The sequence below is a fragment of the Borostomias antarcticus genome (genome assembly GCF_949987555.1).
Source record: "Borostomias antarcticus genome assembly, chromosome: 4".
Taxonomy (NCBI): Eukaryota; Metazoa; Chordata; class Actinopteri; order Stomiiformes; family Stomiidae; genus Borostomias; species Borostomias antarcticus.
In genome coordinates, this window is record NC_140237.1 from 6,799,702 (window position 1) to 6,818,240 (window position 18,539).

The 18,539-nt window shown below is 44.4% G+C and overlaps 1 protein-coding gene across 1 annotated transcript in view; it reads left to right on the forward strand.

Annotated features, from left to right (window-relative positions):
* Positions 1-3,400: 3,400 nt before the first annotated feature.
* Positions 3,401-18,539, forward strand: part of tspan4a (tetraspanin 4a) — a gene marked incomplete at its 5' end in the record, with an annotated part of 90,651 nt that continues 75,512 nt past the window's right edge. The window contains one exon of the mRNA XM_084436543.1: positions 3,401-3,733. Within this exon, the coding sequence (XP_084292669.1) occupies positions 3,401-3,733 (333 nt within the window). The remainder of the gene's footprint in view (positions 3,734-18,539) is intronic.

Consider the following 18,539-nt stretch of genomic DNA (forward strand, 5'->3'; position numbering starts at 1 on the left):
TTTTGATTATTTGCTCCTAAGCCCAAGTCCAAAAAATGTATGGAGATAAATGGGCGGCAGGGTTTGGGAGGCTCTGTGGCACCCCACTTCTGGTCGGAACCAGCGGGGGGCACTTTGGTGCATTATGCACCCCCCCCCCCACCACCCCCGCACCCCCAAATCCGAACCCCGTGTCTCTAGCGGCCCCCACATAGGGAGCTGGCTTCGCTCTATGTTCTGTTTTAATTCGTGGGTTCGCCCAGTGATTTGGATCCGCTCCAAAAATATGCTAAAGAGCCATACGAGCCAACCAACCAACCAACCAACCAACCAACCAACCAACCAACCAACCAACCAACCAGCCAACCAGCCACTCAATCAACGCGCTGCACTGGGGCACCTGGTAATATTCTCAAGTGGCCATCTTCGACAAATATGTCTTCTGTGTAGGCATAGCCTCACATTCTGCTCCCATGGCACAACTGAATTTCCTACTAGTTTTGTTGGCAGACTCTAAAGCATTATTCTCCCATCTGCCGCGCGGAGGGATATGTGACATGCCTCAGGCTTTCTCCCTAAACTGTAGGCTACACGCAGCGAGGCGCGTAATAATAGTACTCAATCATCCACTGTTTGGCTGAACATTAAAGCCAACAACATTTTGCAGGAGACGTTGTTGGCCGTTTCTCGAATTATTCCAGTGCAGGAAAGTCATATTTTTCGAACAAATCATAATTGTCTAAAGAGAGGATTTCATGCTGAAATGCTCACAAACAACACAGATCCAAAATATCACCCTTCGGCTTTCATCCATTTATATCTATAGTCACATGAACTGTGTTGAAGGTGAAAGTACTGGACTCTGTATATACTGAACTGGATTCTGTAAAAGTACTGGACTCTGTATGATACATTTCTGCACGACAGATAGGCTAAAGCCTGGATGCTTCATCGCCACTTTTGTGTAGGCCTACTGAATGCAGGTTTTTATCAATTCACACCTCATGAAAACGCACAGAACAACCACATGATGGTATCTTCATGTCAACATGCTCTTTGCACCTGGATGTCGTTTTTTTTCTTTCTGGATATGTCATGAAAAGCACACGTTTCAATTTACCCATGAAAAGAGCAACATCAGCGTATAACAGATAGGAGCAAATATAAGTTCAATCGAAGCTGACCCATCATGAATGAAAAACCAATACAACCTTCATAAGGATTCATAGGGTATTGACCCAGAAGTTCTCGGGGTTGTGGAAAGCATGTTGTTATTGTGTGTGTGTGTGTGTGTGTGTGTGTGTGTGTGTGTGTGTGTGTGTGTGTGTGTGTGTGTGTGTGTGTGTGTGTGTGTGCGTGCGTGCGTGCGTTCGTGTGTGTGTGTGTCTGTTTGATGGAACGTTGAGCCGATCGATGTGCCCATGTGTTTATGCATACAGGATGTACGGGGTAGTTTCTGGCAACATGGGAGTCGAGTGCTGCGCGTGCTGTGAGGACGCTCGCGCCCCGGTCCGGGAGGACATGAAGCGACGCGGAGATAGTGCGCGAGGTGTCGGAGAACAAATTGGGAATGAGGCAGAACAGGCAGAGAGGGGGTGGGAAGTGAGAAAAAAAGAGAGAGAAGGGGCAGAGAAGCAAAGGAAACATGCTGTATAGTGCAGCTATGTTAACCACAAAACAATTCTATTCTCTGTGTTTGTGCGCTTCTGTGAGAGGATCGCCGTGTGCGCGAGGGAGGATGGGGACCAAATGTCTGATTGGCTTCTAGCTCCGTAGTAGGGTGCGGCTAGACAGGGAATGACTGCTCCGGCCCACCTCACGGTCAGGATTTGGGGACAGTTACTAAAGGGGGAGGGGGTCTAGTGAGTGTGTGTGTGTGTGTGTGGGGGGGGGGGGTGAGATCGTGTGAGTGGAGGAGAGAGAGCGAGAGAGAGTGACGGTGGGAGGGATGGAGAGAAGGAGAGAGGGAGCACCAGGCAGTCCGGCTGGACGGATGCTACAACACTGCAGTCTTTTTTCTCTCTCGTGTTCCTCCGAGGAAACTGTCTTGCTCTTTCTCTCCCAATGCTTGGCCATTACCTTGTTATGCACCCGACTCTCCTCATTCATCTAGAGAACGATCGCGTGGGACAGACGAGGAGAGGGGACAGCTTGAATGTGCCGTTCTGCTTACAGGACTGAAAAAAGGAAATTAATCTTCATCAGCACTGTTGGAGAGGTAGAGAGGAAGGAGGAAGGGGGGAGAGCCGAGGAAGAGACGTAAGAGGCAAGGGAATACGAGCGCGGGATAGAGAGGGAGAGAGGAAGGAGCGGATAGACGTGAAAACGAGCAGCCGTGGCGGACGAGAGAAATGCCTGGAGACTTCTAGCAGAGCACAAAAAACAGTGGGAGTTGTAAAGGAGGCAAACAAAAGAAGCAGAAGGACGTCTAGGGTCAGAGCCCACCCAAAGAAACCAAAGAATGCTTTTCCTCACGCGCTAGATATCCTTTCTCCACACAGCGCATCACTTCATGTGTCCTCCGACATTCAATATAACATCGCTCCATCTCCGTATGCACGGTCCTTTTAACTTTTTTTCGGTATGTCAGCAAAAGTATGGGGCATTTGTGAAGATTTGGGATTGAATCAATACTGAGTGTGTTCTTAAAGGGAGCTGGTGCTTGTGCTTAACCTGAAGGTGCAGGTGTCTGGGCGAGAGACACCTGCTCAGGAATAGAGCAGAGTAGACGGCATCTGAGTCACTCAGAGCAGATTGGGGCGGACATAGAGTCAGGCCTTCCCAAACATTTTTGATTTCTAAATAATAAGCAGCAATATAAAAAATTGAGGTGCTCATCATTACAGAGCGAGACAGGTGTTGAGAGATTAGGATAGGAAATACAGCTGTGCATAGGTGTTTTGGGATTAAGCAAAGGTACACAGAATTCCACAAATTCTTAAATGCACAAGTGTTTTAGATTAAGTAGAGAGACTACAGGAACATAGTCTACAGTGTGCTGTTGTAGGAATACCGAAAAGAAACTGGATCAAACTGGATGACAAGAACGTCCCCCTCACAGATGAACTTCACTATGGGTTTTGACTGTAGCGGGACATTTTCTCCAGGGACACAGTTATAACACTTTGATTGGATCTGATGTCAGGTTCTGCAGCAAACAAGCAGGATTTCAGGCAGTTGAACTGAACTGAGAACTGGTGGAATTCCTCTCGTCAGTCCACAAATATGCACACTTATCCTCCGAAGACATGTTTTCTCTCTGCCGTGTTTGTTTTGTGGACATTGCACCCCTGTGAAGGTTTTAGTGTAGCAGCTTAGTAGCAGGTGACTTTACAAAGGAGATTTTCACAGGCTTTCACAGGTCCTCAAACGGGAAATTAGTAAAACTGACTTGACTACTGTCTAACCTCAACCGGCCCAAATGAGGCGCTCGAGCACGGACGAGACACCCTACCGGCGCAGTCCCTCGCTGGACAGCAAACCTGACACGCCGCCGTTCGGCTCCGGCTTCCACCGCTACAGTGGCGAGTTCGAGTACAAGCGGCCGCCCTTTGCTTTCGGCTTCCACACGGCGACGGGGCCGCAGGCTGGGGCCAAAGGTCGCTACAGCAGCGCCCCCCACGGGAAGAAGTATGTGGTGTTTTACCTGGACCTCTCGTTCATCTTCCTCCTAGAGCTGCGGCGCTGCAGGATGGCCGAGGGATGCATGACGGGCCTGCGCTACGGCATGGTCTTCTTCAACCTGCTCTTCTGGGTGAGTACCACACACAGAGTCTTTATTGCATGGCGCTGTGTGTTGTGTTTTCTGTGTGTGTGATTGTGTGATGTTGTTAACCCGCCCAGCCAGGAGGAAGTCCAGGCTCATGATTTCGGGGGCTGTGTGTTTGTCTGTTAGCAGGATCATGAAACCAATCAATCACAGATTTTAATGAAAGTTGGTGGAGGGGTGTAGCATGGGCCAAGGAAGAACCCATTAAATTGGGGAGTGGATCTGTATTACGGGGTGAATTCACAAATTATCTTTCACTTTCGTTAATGTTGCGAGATAGGGCATTTGGCTTTGTTATATTATGCAGTAAAGTGTCATTTGGTGTTTATTTTTGATAGTGTGAGATGGGCCATTTGGCAGATCCATGAATTATTTTTCACTTTTGTTAACATTGAGATTGGATGGAGACATAAAGTAGAAAAGCCCACTCACTTACACATTCAATAACTGTAGCCTACATGCTGACGACATGCATCATGGGCAGAGGTCTGAGCTCTTCAGGTGCCATTCTGGTTAAATTTGTGTTTATGTTGCAATGATGTAGATGTGTAGTTATATGTATTTTTTCATCAAGCAATGTAGGTGTACTGCATGTCTGTTTGTTTAGCTTTGGCATGCTCAAACCTGTTTGCATCAAGGGCAATGGACTCAAACAGTCACTCAAAATTCAGGATCACTCGTGATGATTTATTGTCACCCTTCCTTGTCTTGGCTTCTCTCCCCTCACTCCAAAGCATCCATCAATCCAGTCTGTCGATGTGATCCTATCTTTCTACCCTTGGGAACTTTTGACTGCGTCTGTCTGCTCCTGTCAATCTCACAGCGATAACAACTGTCCAACACTATTGTCATCTGCATGCTGATGTGACTACTGCTGCATTCCTTTTGTATCGGAAACATTGGGATTCCCATGTTCGATGTCAAAATCATTGTCAAATATGTCACCTGAACTTGCGATTTCCACCATTTTACTCAGGCTTAAAAAATCTACCCTGACGTCATCAATGTCAGCTGCTGATTTCAGTCAAGATGGCTACTCTGTGCATCAACAATAAGTGAAAGCTGTAATAAGACTGTTTATTGGCACTTCTGTCTTATTTGTTCCTCATTAAATCAGTTGTACACACAGTACTGTCCAACGTCTATCAGTGGACAATATTGCTACGAAGTTCGTATGTACAAAATAGCATACAGTAGTTCATTGTTCATCAACTGGTATTGCTAAAATTGCTAACTTGGCTAGAACTAAAAAGATGGTGAACGCCTGTTTGGTCGTGGTGCTGGGATCCAAAGTCCCTCGTAGGCGAACTTTAGGAAATCAAAAAAGAATCCCGCACACACTTCTCACCCTTTTGCTGTGGATTTATTTGAAAAGGCCAACGTTTCGGTCACAAGGACCGAGACAGTTTTGACAATTGCTCCAATAAATACAATTAAGTGCACAGGTGATCACATGCAGCTGCTTCTTGGAGGTGTGTCACAGTTCTCTAGTGCTCCCCCAGCTGTACAGGTGCATCTACTGCATCAACCTCATGTTCCTATGTGCAAATATGCAAATCCTGTGCAAATAAGCAGATATTGGAACCATGGTTTTGGGTGGGGGTGGGGGTGGGGGGGGGGCACCCTTAAATAAAAGGAAAAAGAAAAAGAAAAAAGAACAAAGAGGAGAAAGAGAGTATTATGCAGGCAAGTACTGAATTACTCACATCAATCGGTTTAGAAATACAATGCAGGTCACGATGGAGCAGGCTCAGAGCAACACACATCAGTTGGTCTCATGCAAAACAGGGCAGGATATTAAAGTACAATATGTATGCATAGAAAAGAAGTCCTCATTCATTCCCCTTGGTGCAAGGGTGTCTAGTTCAGTAATCCAAAAAGCTTCCCTCTTCAGTAGGGCTTCCTTCAGATCACCACCTCGTCTGGATATTTGGATTTTCTCAATGGCAGTGTACCAGTATGAGGTTGGAGGATGTCGCGTCGCTGTAAAGTGGAGGGCCACTGGACTCTCTTTGTTGGCGTTCTTGAGGGCGGAGCGATGTTCCGCCATTCTGGTCTTCAAGGATCTAGTTGGCATGCCAACATATAGCTTCCCACATGGACATTTGATGACGTAGATGACAAAAGTGGGGTTTGGGCATTTTGTTTCTGGAACACATTCAACTGGGATATGACGTCATTCCGGGGCGCCAAATCAGGACCTCCGATACAAAAGGAATGAAGCATAAAATTCATAGATCTCAATCAAACCATTCACTTTTTTGTCATTCTCTCCATCCTTGCCCTCTCTCACTCTCTGTGTACTGGTGTGGGAGTGGCTGGTCTCTGGCTACATGATTCAATGGCTCCCTATGACTTCTGTGTGAATGTGTGTGTCTGTCCACTTTGGTTACAAAATGAGGCCTTGAGCATCGAAAGGCAATCTTAGCACCAAGGTCTCCTCCTCTCCTGGGACTGAGTGACCTCCACACCTTCTTTTATCAGCTATAAACTGATGTCAGAGAAGGGTCAATGTATTTGTGAGTCACTGAGCTCGGACCAGGAGGAGCTTGTGTGTGTGTGTGCGTGTGTGTGTGTGTGTGTGTGTGTGTGTGTGTGTGTGTGTGTGTGTGTGTGTGTGTGTGTGTGAGAGAGAGTGTGTGTGTGTGTGTGTGCGTTAACTAGAAGTAAGGGAGTAAGGGCTGACTGCCTGGGACAAGAAATGCTGAAGTCATCCATGGTTATATGTGAAAGTGAATTATGCCTCTCCAATAAGATGAACACTGAACAACTAAAGATTTAAAGATTAAAGAGGAACTTGTTAGCAGCAACATCATATTAAAAATATACTCTGTATACTGCAGCCTGTATCTGAATGTATGAAATATGTTCATAACAAAAGATAGGACAAACAATGGAACACCACAGTTCCATTATGATATTCACTACAATATTCAATATGCCACAACTTTGCCACACAAAGTTTCACATAGGCAGACCTATCTCCACACTTCATTTACACTGTAGAGTGCTGGAGAAAGGTCTGGCTGGACTCATTAACATTCAGGGATAGGGGGAAAAAACACTGGATTTCTTTAAACCAATCACAATTGTAATTCACTTATTCTGGATTGCATCTCATTGGGCGGACAAGAGATTTCTCTGCCACTGATTGTTCAGTAATAAACAAATGACAAGGCTTATCCCCAAAACCTACATCCGTTGAGTCAGACTAAATACAGTATCACAGTAAAGATTCAAGATTCCTTTATTTGTCACATGTAATGTACAGTGTACAGTCACAGTGAAATGTTGCTGCTGACTCCAAGATTATGGAGTACTCAATTTACAAATTCACAAGTTACAAATTCACGAAATACAAGGCAAGGCACGGCAAGTTTATTTGTATAGCACATTTCAGCAACAAGGCAATTCAAAGTGCTTTACTGTACATGAGACATTAAACGCATCAAGACAAAGTGCAGCACATAAAAGGTAACATTTAAAACAAAATGCAGGACAAATAAAATACAGGAATAAAAGTTACAGTGCAGTAATTAATGCAGTAACAAATAATTCATAATTATAATAATAATAATAATTACACAATATGTACCATTTCTATACAGTATTACAGATAGGGGTAAGATAAGATAGATGCCGGTCTGGATGAATTATGTATATGCTTTATATATGGCTATGAATAAATCAATAACCCGGGGGGTTAATGGGTGTGTCATGTACATGCTATAGCTATAGGAAATAACCCCGGAGGGACAAGGGGAGAGGTAGACTGCCTTGGTTGAGCTGCAGAAGCTCTACAAAAACACTTCAATAGTCAATGTCTTGTTCTAACTTAGAAATGTTTCACACCCATGTGTTTTTTAAGTGATAGCTCCTGACAGGCCGTGGTTCAGAACATGGTGATGGGGAGACAGGCCGTGGTTCAGAACATGGTGGAGACAGGCCGTGGTTCAGAACATGGTGGAGACAGGCCGTGGTTCAGAACATGGTGGAGACAGGCCGTGGTTCAGAACATGGTGGAGACAGGCCGTGGTTCAGAACATGGTGGAGACAGGCCGTGGTTCAGAACATGGTGGAGACAGGCCGTGGTTCAGAACATGGTGATGGGGAGACAGGCCGTGGTTCAGAACATGGTGGAGACAGGCCGTGGTTCAGAACATGGTGGAGACAGGCCGTGGTTCAGAACATGGTGATGGGGAGACAGGCTGTGGTTCAGAACATGGTGGAGACAGGCCGTGGTTCAAAACATGGTGGAGACAGGCCGTGGTTCAGAACATGGTGGAGACAGGCCGTGGTTCAGAACATGGTGATGAGGAGCGCTCGGATTTCTATCCTTCGGATCTCTATGGACGTATCCAGACTGATTTGCGAGTAACAACCTGAGCTCACGAAATCAGGATGGTCTCACAAGGCTTATACTGAATATCACCAAGATTCAAGATCAAGATTCCTTTTATTTGTCACATGTAATGTACGGTGTACAGTCACAGTGAAATTTTACTGCTGGCTCCAAGATTATGCTACAGATAAACTCTAATACTCAATTTCCAAATTACAAATTTCCAAAATACAAAAATGACAAAATTACAAATTAACACAAATTACACAAGTGCCCTTTCTATACAGTATAAGATTGAGTTAGGATGGAATAGATAATGTTATGTACATGCTATATATGGATAAATAAATAAATACATATATAAATAAACAAATAAATAAATCTGTCAATAAATAAATAGCCCGGGGGGGCATAAGTAAGTTATGTACATGCTATACAGTAGCTATAAAAACAAATATTTATTTCTGGCCTGGCGGGGGTGTTCATTACACTGCATATCTATAGCTAGGCAGTGACAAGTGGACAAGCCATGTGCAGTAATACAGAAAATTGAGGATGCAACACATCATTATGCATTGTGATATCGAATCGAACCGTTGACAGGATAATCGTAATCAAATCGAATCATGAGACCAGTGAAGATGCACAGCCCTACAAATTACTTGGTCGGAACAAGCTGTTGTATAATGCTAGTAAGCTTGTTATGACTGGTTAGTACTGCACTCAAACGCACAACAAAGGAGGACAATGGAAAATGCAAAAGCCCTAGGGCAATTTTAATAACAAAATATAGCTGCAAGCAGCAATGTGGGGGCCAAGCAGGACACGCGACCAGCGCATCAAAGACAACAAGTGAGACACACCATAGCCGTATTCGAATCCCTACTGCAGTTTTGAAAATAGGGCATACGGTTCAGAATAAACGCAGTTAAAACTTTGGCAGGTTGGTGGTACTAGAGAGTTTGAGGTGTCGACATAGACTTGGTGACAGGGGTTACGGGACTGTCCCCGATAAGTGTGCCTAATGTGGTTATGATACATCAAAACATTACTGAGGTATGACCACACTTCCTGTTTGGCGGCTTAGATGCCAAATTCGATTGGCTGTAGCGAGCGAATGCCTTCGACAAATCGAAAATACCTGTAATACTTTTGTGGACATTGGTCTAGAGAATGTGAACAGCCAGGTTCATGTAGATTGGTGAAAATCCCTAGGAGAAGATACATTTTAAGTGTTTTACACAAAATACAAAATGGCGGGAAATCCAATTGGTGGAAAATGACATCATAGGGTGCAATGAACTCGGCATGAGTCAGGGATTCCAACGGTACCTCATTTTTGAAAATCGGGCTTACAGGTCAAAAGTTCAAAAGTCAAAAGTTGCGTGCACAAATGCACCTCCAACTTTGACACGTTGGTGGCGCTAGAGGGTTCGAGCTGTGGACATGGGTCTTGGTGAAAAGACTTAGGGGACTGTCATGAATGAGTGTGACAATTTTCACAACTTTTTACCATACGGTTCTATGGGCTGCCATAGACTCCCATGGCAGAAGAAAGAAAGAAAGAAAGAAAGAAAGAAAGAAAGAAAGAAAGAAAGAAAGAAAGAAAGAAAGAAAGAAAGAAAGAAAGAAAGAGAAAGAAAGAAAGAATAAGAAAAAGTACCAACACATTGGGTGCTGCAGCAGCTGTGCTGCTTGGCCCCCAAAAATCTGAGTCTGTGAATCAAAAGCCGTGGCCCAGAGGCCGAAATATGGGGGTCCGGGAAACCGGGGAATCAGTCCAGAGGTGGTCAGCAGGCAAGCCAGGCACTGCACAGGATCTGGGGATAAACGGAAAAACAAGCAAAAAATAAGCAGACAAGGACTATGGTTGTGGGCTGCAAACCATAGGGCCTAACTGAGATACTTGCCACACGTAGCTAAGTTCTGCCGATGATTGCTGAGAAGACCAGGTTCTTGTAGGAGGTGAAATGATTGGAGCCAACTGTGCTGTACCCGAGCGAAAACTCATTCATCAATTTCCATAACCGTGTTCACCTGTGGCGAAGCACTCGCTGGGCACGTACCGAGGTACTGTGCGTCTCTGGAAGGGGAGTGGGAACGTACCCCAGAGACAGGAGATGGGGAAGCACTGCCGGACCGGCGCATGTCTGTACGCACGGTGCGCCCAGTGCACACCGGTGGCCCGGGGGTAAAAGATGAAGGAGTTTGTAGTGGCGAGGTCCGTGGAGCCGTAACACACAGCTGGTTAGATCGTGATTCCCCAAACTGAATAAATACCACACATATTAACACAAAACAGACTATAGCGAGCTCAACCTGATGTAACTAAGATATCTGCTAAAAAACATTTTTTCCACTGATAGATTTAGTTACAATGTCCGCAAGCAAACTTTTAAGCTATGTGGCCAAATTACTGTCGCCTCAATGTCCACGGTGACGTACAGTACCGCAACATTTCACGTCTTGTTTCCGGAATAGTATCCTCTCGATGCATACTGGATTTTGGGGGCAAAAGTAGTATTGTTCTGGGAATTTAAAATATACTTGATTTCTCCATAGTACAATCATTTTTAAGTAGTATACTAGAAATATGTAAAATATAGTATGTACTTTGGACTTAGTATGGGTATTAGGACAACGCCCTCAGTCTCTAGTTGAGCGAAGTTGAGCCGAGTCCATAAGCCACCCAAACACGGCTGGCCATTCAACTCCATTCATTTTTTACACCAGGATTAGGCTACGACTACCAGACTGATTTTCATGAAACTGGTGGAGGGGTGTAGCATGGGTCAGCTAACAACCCATTAAATTCTGGAGTGGATTCAAATCACGGGCCAGGTCCACGAGCTGTGCAAACATGGCGAGCTGACCATTTACCACCATTTATTGTGAGCTTGTCGGCATTGGAAATGAGGGAAACTTAAATTACCCCACGAGTTTAAATAAAGGTTTGAATTTAATTGAATTTAATTTTTTGGACTAGGATTACGTAGAAACTACCATACCGCTCTGCATGAAACTACATGAAAGTGTAGGTGTGTAGCTTTGGCCATTTTAGAACCCATTCATTTTTGGTGAGCATTCAGGGGCAGGGCTGTGGTCTCTGAGCACCATTTCTAGTTGATGCTGCAGTCTAGTTTGCTAATGATAGCTATCTGTCTGGCTAATGGCAAAGCCAGCAGGCCTAAGCAAGACACCTACAGTCACAATCAATCAAAACAAAACGATAATTATCTTTCTATTGTTGTCTTCTTCTTCTTCTTCTTCGTCTTCAGTATTTCTCTTTTTATGCTTCTTCATGCCATGTAAATTCTTAATTTCTCACGCATAGAAACCAGTTCTGTAACCAATTCTGTAAGAAACCAGTGAGGCTACCTCCCAAAAAAAACAACAACAAGCAGATATCCATGCAGATGTCAGAGCTCAACATGGTTGCAGATGTCAGAGCTCAACATGGTTGCAGATGTCAGAGCTCAACATGGTTGAAGATGTCAGAGCTCAACATGGTTGCAGATGTCAGAGCTCAACATGGTTGCAGATGTCAGAGCTCAACATGGTTGAAGATGTCAGAGCTCAACATGGTTGCAGATGTCAGAGCTCAACATGGTTGATGATGTCAGAGCTCAACATGGTTGCAGATGTCAGAGCTCAACATGGTTGCAGATGTCAGTGCTATCTCATGATTTCAGATGTCAGTGCTAGCGCTGCATAATATGCTCCCTTTACATACGGATCTTTCTGTTACACTCGAGGCTCATGTCACCTAAAAACCTCTGGGTCGTATTGATTAGATATCTCTTACCTCTCGCTATCTGTCTTTTATTCTGTCTTGCCCACATACGTACACACTCCCTCTTTCGTGCAATTCCTCTCTCTCTCTATCTTACACACACACACACACACACACACACACACACACACACATACACACACACACACACACATGCAGCCATGCACATTCTCTCTACCAACAGTGCCTTGATCAAATACCATCCACTCATGTATTCACAAATTGTGTGTGTGTGTGTGTGTGTGTGTGTGTGTGTGTGTGTGTGTGTGTGTGTGTGTGTGTGTGTGTGTGAGAGAGAGAGAGAGAGAGAGAGAGGGGGTGGGAGAGAGAGAGGGAGAGAGCAAGCATGTGTTTGTGTGTGTGACACTAATGCTGATGTCACACTACACAGATTGCAGCACTGCACACATTCCACGACTCTCTGTCTTGTAATGGGTTATGTTGAGGTCGTGGTGGAGTTTACACTACATGACTGATTGATCTTGAGATCGTGGTGGAGTTTACACTACATGACTGATTGATCTTGAGGTCGTGGTGGAGTTTACACTACATGACTGATTGATCTTGAGGTCGTGGTGGAGTTTACACTACATGACTGATTGATCTTGAGATCGTGGTGGAGTTTACACTACATGACTGATTGATCTTGAGGTCGTGGTGGAGTTTACACTACATGACTGATTGATCTTGAGGTCGTGGTGGAGTTTACACTACATGACTGATTGATCTTGAGATCGTGGTGGAGTTTACACTACATGACTGATTGATCTTGAGGTCGTGGTGGAGTTTACACTACATGACTTATTGATCTTGAGGTTGTGGTGGAGTTTACACTACATGACTGATTGATCTTGAGGTCGTGGTGGAGTTTACACTACATGACTGATTGATCTTGAGGTCGTGGTGGAGTTTACACTACATGACTGATTGATCTTGAGGTTGTGGTGGAGTTTACACTACATGACTGATTGATCTTGAGGTCGTGGTGGAGTTTACACTACATGACTGATTGGCGACACATTACAAGATGTTTCACAAAGAGGAGGAGAAATGGTATTGCCTTATATCTGCTATTATTACCTGTTATAATGACAAATTTCCCCAACAAGCTTGCCTGAGTGTATCAACTTCAAAAACTGTGTTTTTACCCCCCCGAGTTCCGAGTACCATGGATTGCAGCGTTACAGTAGCTACAATATGAGAAGGTATGTAGCTCCGTACTGGGAGAATAAAAAATCAACCTGTTTGGCTGTTGAAGTCATAGAAGCATTTGTGCTAATTGATCGCTCGCTTGCGCTCTCATTGGCTGTAGACTCCCTGAGAGGTCAAACTTCAACCTGCTAGACATTGAGTTAGCATCTGGGACACAACGGGGACTCTCGGATCACGTCATGCAGTTCACTCTACTGTATAAGATCTGCACTCACTCGTGCGTGCTACGATTTGATTTCAAGCTTGAGGTTTTGGCTGCGATTTCAAAAAACTTGTCGGCAAGAAGAAAATTGGTCTAAAATTGTGTAGTGTGACCACGGCCTTAATCACTCATTTCTGGCAAGACATTTCATGCAAATTGGAATCCAATTAGCGTTCACTTGTCCTGAGGCTAAATTCTATTAGACTTATGTTCATTTCTCCATTACCTTAACAGAGAGAAATAAGCTGAATACATTCTCAATGGTCTGTCAGGAGGCGTGGTATCAGTGTTTCCTATTCTCAATGGTCTGTCAGGAGGCGTGGTATCAGTGTTTCCTATTCTCAATGGTCTGTCAGGAGGCGTGGTATCAGTGTTTCCCATTCTCAATGATCTGTCAGGAGGCGTGGTATCAGTGTTTCCCATTCTCAATGGTCTGTCAGGAGGCGTGGTATCAGTGTTTCCCATGCTCAATGGTCTGTCAGGAGGCGTGGTAACAGTGTTTCCCATTCTCAATGGTCTGTCAGGAGGCGTGGTATCAGTGTTTCCCATTCTCAATGGTCTGTCAGGAGGCGTGGTATCAGTGTTTCCCATGCTCAATGGTCTGTCAGGAGGCGTGGTAACAGTGTTTCCCATTCTCAATGGTCTGTCAGGAGGCGTGGTATCAGTGTTTCCCATTCTCAATGGTCTGTCAGGAGGCGTGGTATCAGTGTTTCCCAGACAAGTTGTAAAAAAAGGTTTCCGAGGTAGAAAGGTTTCCCAGGGCGAACAACAATGAGCCGTAAATGTAACAGAAATGACTACAGTGAGTATTTACAGTAAGAGCCTTGCAGAGTACACCAGCATGCATGACACTGGTCACAGAGCTTTTAGCCTCAGCTTGTTGGAGGGAAGGGTGAAGGGTTCCTCAGCTTGTTGGAGGGAAGGGTGAAGGGTTCCTCAGCTTGTTGGAGGGAAGGGTGAACGGTTCCTCAGCTTGTTGGAGGGAAGGGTTCCTCAGCTTGTTGGAGGGAAGGGTGAAGGGTTCCTCAGCTTGTTGGAGGGAAGGGTGAAGGGTTCCTCAGTCGTCAGTCTCAAATGAGGCTCTCAATTACAGTCGTTCCACAATTAATCTCGTTGCTACATTGTGGCATTTTCACACTGTGTGGATATGTGGGTGAAAAACATGGCTCTAAAGACAGTGAGAAATGAGAAGAAGGAATGAGTGAAAAAGATTGAGGTCCCATTTAAGTTGTGTTTATTTGTCTCGGAAATGTAGTTCAGACCCTTGCAGACTGTGAGCTCCATAGGCACATATCACAAGAGTTCTGATTGGTTATGTCCCCCTTGAGTTAGACCAATGAAATTTCCCTTCCTTGTGATCTCCAAACACATTGTCTCCAATTCATTGATCATCCGCAGTAACAAAGTATATTGTGTGTTAGCTCAGAATAATAGGGTTGATAATTCAAGTTCACAGCATGCACTTGACTGAAAACTATACGAACATTTGACAGGGTGGAGGATGTATGATAGCACAAATCATTCTCACTTTTAATTTGGAAATGTAAAACAAGTGGTAATTATTCCTGTGCTACAACTAATAGCGCTGCCTGTGGCTCCTGTCGTGTGTGACTGACTCACTTTTGTCCAAGTAATTTTTGTTCATTTGAGTCACTGTGGTGACGTAGCCGTCCAATGAACGAAGGACAAAAGCCTCGAGGTGGAGACGGTGCTCCTGCGCTGAAAAGGAGAACGTAGAGAGGGAACCAAGCGCCCCTCCCCCTCTCTACAGCAGAGGTTTACAGTGCGATAGGTATGAGGTTGCAAAATAGTTCCATTTCAAATGGAACTACTGTTTCAACATTCGTTTCAGCTGCATATACATTTCACAAGAGAGCCTATTGAGATTATTACATGGGGCTTCCCATCTCGGAAAAAACACATTTATCATACTTTTTCCAGCATTTCACCGGCCCGTTGACTTCCATTGTAACCGAGTGCGCACAAGCAACTGTACTGTAGCAAGCTTAATACTGAGGTGATCAGGGAAATTGCAGTCTACAGTATGTGTCAGGTTCATGTAAGAACAGGCCCTAAAGTCCAAAATAGGACACCTTTATCCTTTAATATGAAATGCTTCCGGACCACTGAACAGCTGTCCGTTCAAAGCGTACCTGTTTGGAACGGGCTGATTGTTTGGCCTCTGGTATCGCTGCTTGCAGAACCGCTCATCCGAACAACGTCTCACTGAACTCTGCACTTCCTTGGACCCGGCACACCCCACTGGACCTGGTACCCACTGAACACGTGCCTGTTCAGGATGGGCCAATTAATTGCAGCTTTCTCATCCAAAACAACTTCACACGCGACACTACACTTCCTTGGATCCTGAGCAATACACCTGGCGAATCTCAACTTCACACAGTGCCTGGTTCTCAAGAAAATCGGAATACAAACAGACAAAAGAGACTCCTTCTTTTATACAGTAGTAAGATACCCTTCTGAACAGCTACAGACATTTCTATAGGCTCAGGAAAATGTCTACTTAGTGCTGTCATGAAGAGGTGCTAATCCATCCCCCCTCTCCAAGAAAACCCCCGAGGGTTGTGACTGCACACTCTCCCCAGTAGCCTGACATTCTCTCTCTCTGCTGCATCAAACAAGCATGACTGCCATAAGGTTATATTTTCTCAGGAGAATAATATACTGCCTTGTATTCTCCACTGCACTGCCTCAGTTTGCACGTTGGACTTTCTCATAGTAAATAGAGAAATCAAGTTTTCGGAGGGAATAGTGACCCTGTGAGAGTTCAGCAATGTCTCTTTTATCATTTTACCGTCGTTGTGGACTGACTGCACCTTACTAGATTCAAGATTCAAGATCTGTTTATTCGCCAAGAATGTGGTTTATATACAGTATACTAGGAATTTGTCTAGGCTAATGGTGCATGCTCTGATGGAGATGACATTTAGCACACATTCAGTTTTGAAGTGAATTGAGCTGTATTAAGCTTACTGACACAGCGTGTGCTATTTAAAGGGGCATTCCGCTGTTTATGATCAGTTCAATGTCTGGGCTACAGAGATGTGTTCCTTTACAGTAGCATGGCCAGGATTGGAGCACAGCATGGCAAGCCTCACTCCCTTCTGCTTCCCGCTAGCCTGCTTTCTGTCTGTCAGTTTCTTCTGCACGCACAGTGAGAGAGCCGCCAACGGTCACATATTCAGGGATATTGTCGCGTGTCTCCATGAAGCACATAATCCTACACTCCCGGTACTCACTCTAACTCCTTGTTAGTGCCACAAACTCGCCCATCTTATTTTCCAGGAATCTCACATTGCCCATAATGATGGAAGGGAGATTTTTAATTGTGGTTTTAACCCTGCTCGGCACCTGTGTGATAGTGAAATCAGCAGTAGGCCCAATATCACATTGATAAATTATTTCAGTTTCAGAGAAATACTGACTGTGGTTAGGTTGAGTAGATGAGAAATGATGAGATCTAAGGACACATTACGAAGTGTCCTGGGTCTGAGACGGTGTAGACTCGCTACCACTTTGTCCTCGCCAAACCTTTTCCTGTACTACTGTATTGTGTACTGTATTAGGCTAACTATTGCATTGACAAGTCACCATTTCATGTATTAGTTTCTAAAGACCACCAACATCTAGCATGCACTTCTTCTGAGCTAGAGGAAGACATGTAGATATGTCCAGCCTTTAAACTAGACAATGCGTGCAGTTGTAACAGTCCAGTCTCTAGGGGGTCACTGTTGTTTAATGTCTACGCAACAAGACGTCTCTGATGGCTGCAGCCCAGAAAGCATTGGAGTGGTCCCACTGATCCATTTCAGTGAGCCGCTGTAGCCTCATCAGCAAGAGACCTCTCTACCCCTGACGTCTCTCTCCTCACCTGCTGATGGGTCCGAGATGGAGGCAGCAGGCTATATCACACACCCGCCATCCTGGCTGGCGTACAGATGAAAAAGGAGCTTGATACATCTATCTGACAGATCCTTGTCGCCAAAGGAGCAGGCGTTTAGGGCGTGACGGAGTCCCACTTGGAATGGGTAAACAGCCTACTGACGTTGATCGAAGCTGAGCAGATCCTGGTGCACTGTGGGATAAGGCCTGGAGGAAAACATAATTCAAAAGCCAGTGGAACTCCTTATTCTTGAGCTGTGAATACAACGAGGATACATGTTAATTAAAATGATCTCAGAGATGTTGAAAACGGGCTATGATGCAATGGGATGCACTCTTGCAACAATGAAAAGAAAGGGGCCAACAAATTTTGCGTAAAGCACATTAGTGGCATGGGGGAATTTTTGATTTAGTACACCTAACTAAATTAAAAAGATGACAGATAGAGATTGATCTAAGAAATGGTGTTAAAAGAAAGAGAGAGAGAGGTGTTACTGGGAGGAGAGAGAGAGAGAGAGGCGTTGCTGGGAGGAGGAGAGAGAGAGAGAGACGTTGCTGGGTGGAGGAGAGAGAGAGAGAGAGAGAGAGAGAGAGAGAGAGAGAGAGAGGGACATTATTGAGAGGAGATAGGCAGAGATGGGGAGGAGGATTCACCTTGCAAAGTAAAAAAGTAACAGTAATGAATAATGGAGAGGATGGATGGATGGATTCTCCGTGATGAATGGCGTTGGCAGTTAATGCACTTTCATTCATCTCTGGATGTGTATAAGCTCCTTAAAATCTCTTGGACCCTGGCGATTTACATTACAGCTGCAGAGAATGGAAGCCTATTCCACCTGTAAACAATCGACTCTGTACAACTGTATACTTGCATTTTAATAACTGTACCGCTCATCCACACTCAAAAAAATAACTCATTGGATTAACTCAATTTAATTGAGGGCAGAATTTCCATCCAATAAATATATGTAGCCCCAATTAAAACTATGAGAGTTAGTCCAACTCATTTTTATTAAATACAGCTAAAATGAAATAATTCCATGACTTAAGTGAAATTGTTTTACGTTGCCTCAACTCAAACTAAGTGAGTTAGTCCAACTCCTTTTTATTAAATACAGCTAAAATGAAATAATTCCATGACTTAAGTGAAATTGTTTTACGTTGCCTCAACTCAAACTAAGTGAGTTAGTCCAACTCAAAACACTCAATTAAATTGTGGGCAGAATTTCCATCCAAAATATAGTTAGTCCAACTCATTTTTATCAAATAGAGCTAAAATTAAATAATTACATTTACAAAGTTAACCCTTTTTACCTTTGTCCAACTCAAACTAATGTAA